Here is a 1,150-nt window from a genome sequence, read left to right as displayed (position 1 = left end):
GTCGCCTTCTCCTTGGGGGGCTCTGGGAGCAGCAGCTTGGCCTCTGCCTCTGGCGTCAGGTACTCCAGGTGGTGTTGGCCCCAGATTGGAGTGGTCAGGAGCTGCCAGCGCTGTGGGGACACCGTGTCAGCACTGAGGGACAACAGCACTGGGACTGCCTGGACCCATCTTGGTGAATTCCCCGCAATGCACAGGGATAGGTTGGGGGGTGGAGGTGAAACTGGGACAGGGAAGGGATTGAAATGGGATTGAGAAAGGGACAGAGATTGCATGGGGACAGGGACGGGACTGAGACACAGGATTAAGACAGTGATGTCAGCAAGGATGGGGTTTGGGAGAGGCTGGGAGTGAGACAACAGTGGGGATGGGAATCTGGTAGGAGTGCGAACGATGAAGACTGGAACAGGACTTGGATGGGGGTGAACCTAGGATGGGAAAGGGACTAAAAGGGATTTACAGAAGAACAGGGATTGCAAGGAGACAGTGATGGGGACACGCACAGGATTTGGCTGTGACAGGGATAGGGATAGGACTGAGACAGTGATGTAAGCAGCTGTGGGAATCAGGTAAGGTTGGGTATGAGACAGTAATGGGGACAGGGATGGGATTTGGATGGGAGTGAGACAATGGGGACAGGCACATGATTCGGATACGAATGAGACAGTGATGAAGACAGGGATGGGATCTGACTGTGGATGGGACTGTGATGGCAACGTGGACACTGGTGGGATTTGAATTGCAATCAGACAGTGACGAAGACAACGATGGGATCTGGTGGTGGATGGGACTGAAACGGCAATGTGGATGGTGGGATTTGAATGGGGCCGGGACTGGGCTGGGGACAGGACTAACAGGGGGGCAACCATGGCTGAGGATGGGGTGGGGACAGAGGTAGGAGCGATCCCACTGCACCGCCCTCACCTCGCGGAAGGAGCCTTTGCAGCGCAGGAGCTTGTAGATAACAGTGCAGGGGATGCAGAGCATGGAGGAGAGCGCCAGGACCCAGCCGATGGCTTCCCCCCACCACGGGTACACGTACGTCTTATTGTATGTCAGCGGCTTGTAGTTCACCACGTGGAACACAAAGATGCCCTGGGTGGAGAGAGAGGTGAGGACCCACGGGGCAGGGAGCTGGCGGTCCCCACCCCCG

General features: G+C 57.0%; 1 protein-coding gene across 1 annotated transcript in view; it reads right to left on the bottom strand.

Annotated features, from left to right (window-relative positions):
- SLC6A8 (solute carrier family 6 member 8) overlaps nucleotides 1-1,150 on the bottom strand; it is a 4,108-nt gene that overhangs the window by 297 nt on the left and 2,661 nt on the right. The window contains exons 10-11 of the mRNA XM_008632372.2: nucleotides 922-1,092; nucleotides 1-110 (exon numbers count right to left, since the gene is read on the bottom strand). Of these exons, the coding sequence (XP_008630594.2) occupies nucleotides 1-110; nucleotides 922-1,092 (281 nt within the window). The remainder of the gene's footprint in view (nucleotides 111-921; nucleotides 1,093-1,150) is intronic.

The sequence above is a fragment of the Corvus brachyrhynchos genome, unplaced genomic scaffold, assembly GCF_000691975.1.
Source record: "Corvus brachyrhynchos isolate BGI_N302 unplaced genomic scaffold, ASM69197v1 scaffold4, whole genome shotgun sequence".
Classification (NCBI taxonomy): domain Eukaryota; kingdom Metazoa; phylum Chordata; class Aves; order Passeriformes; family Corvidae; genus Corvus; species Corvus brachyrhynchos.
The sequence above is the reverse complement of the archived record's forward strand: the minus strand, read 5'-3'. Positions and strand labels throughout refer to the sequence as shown.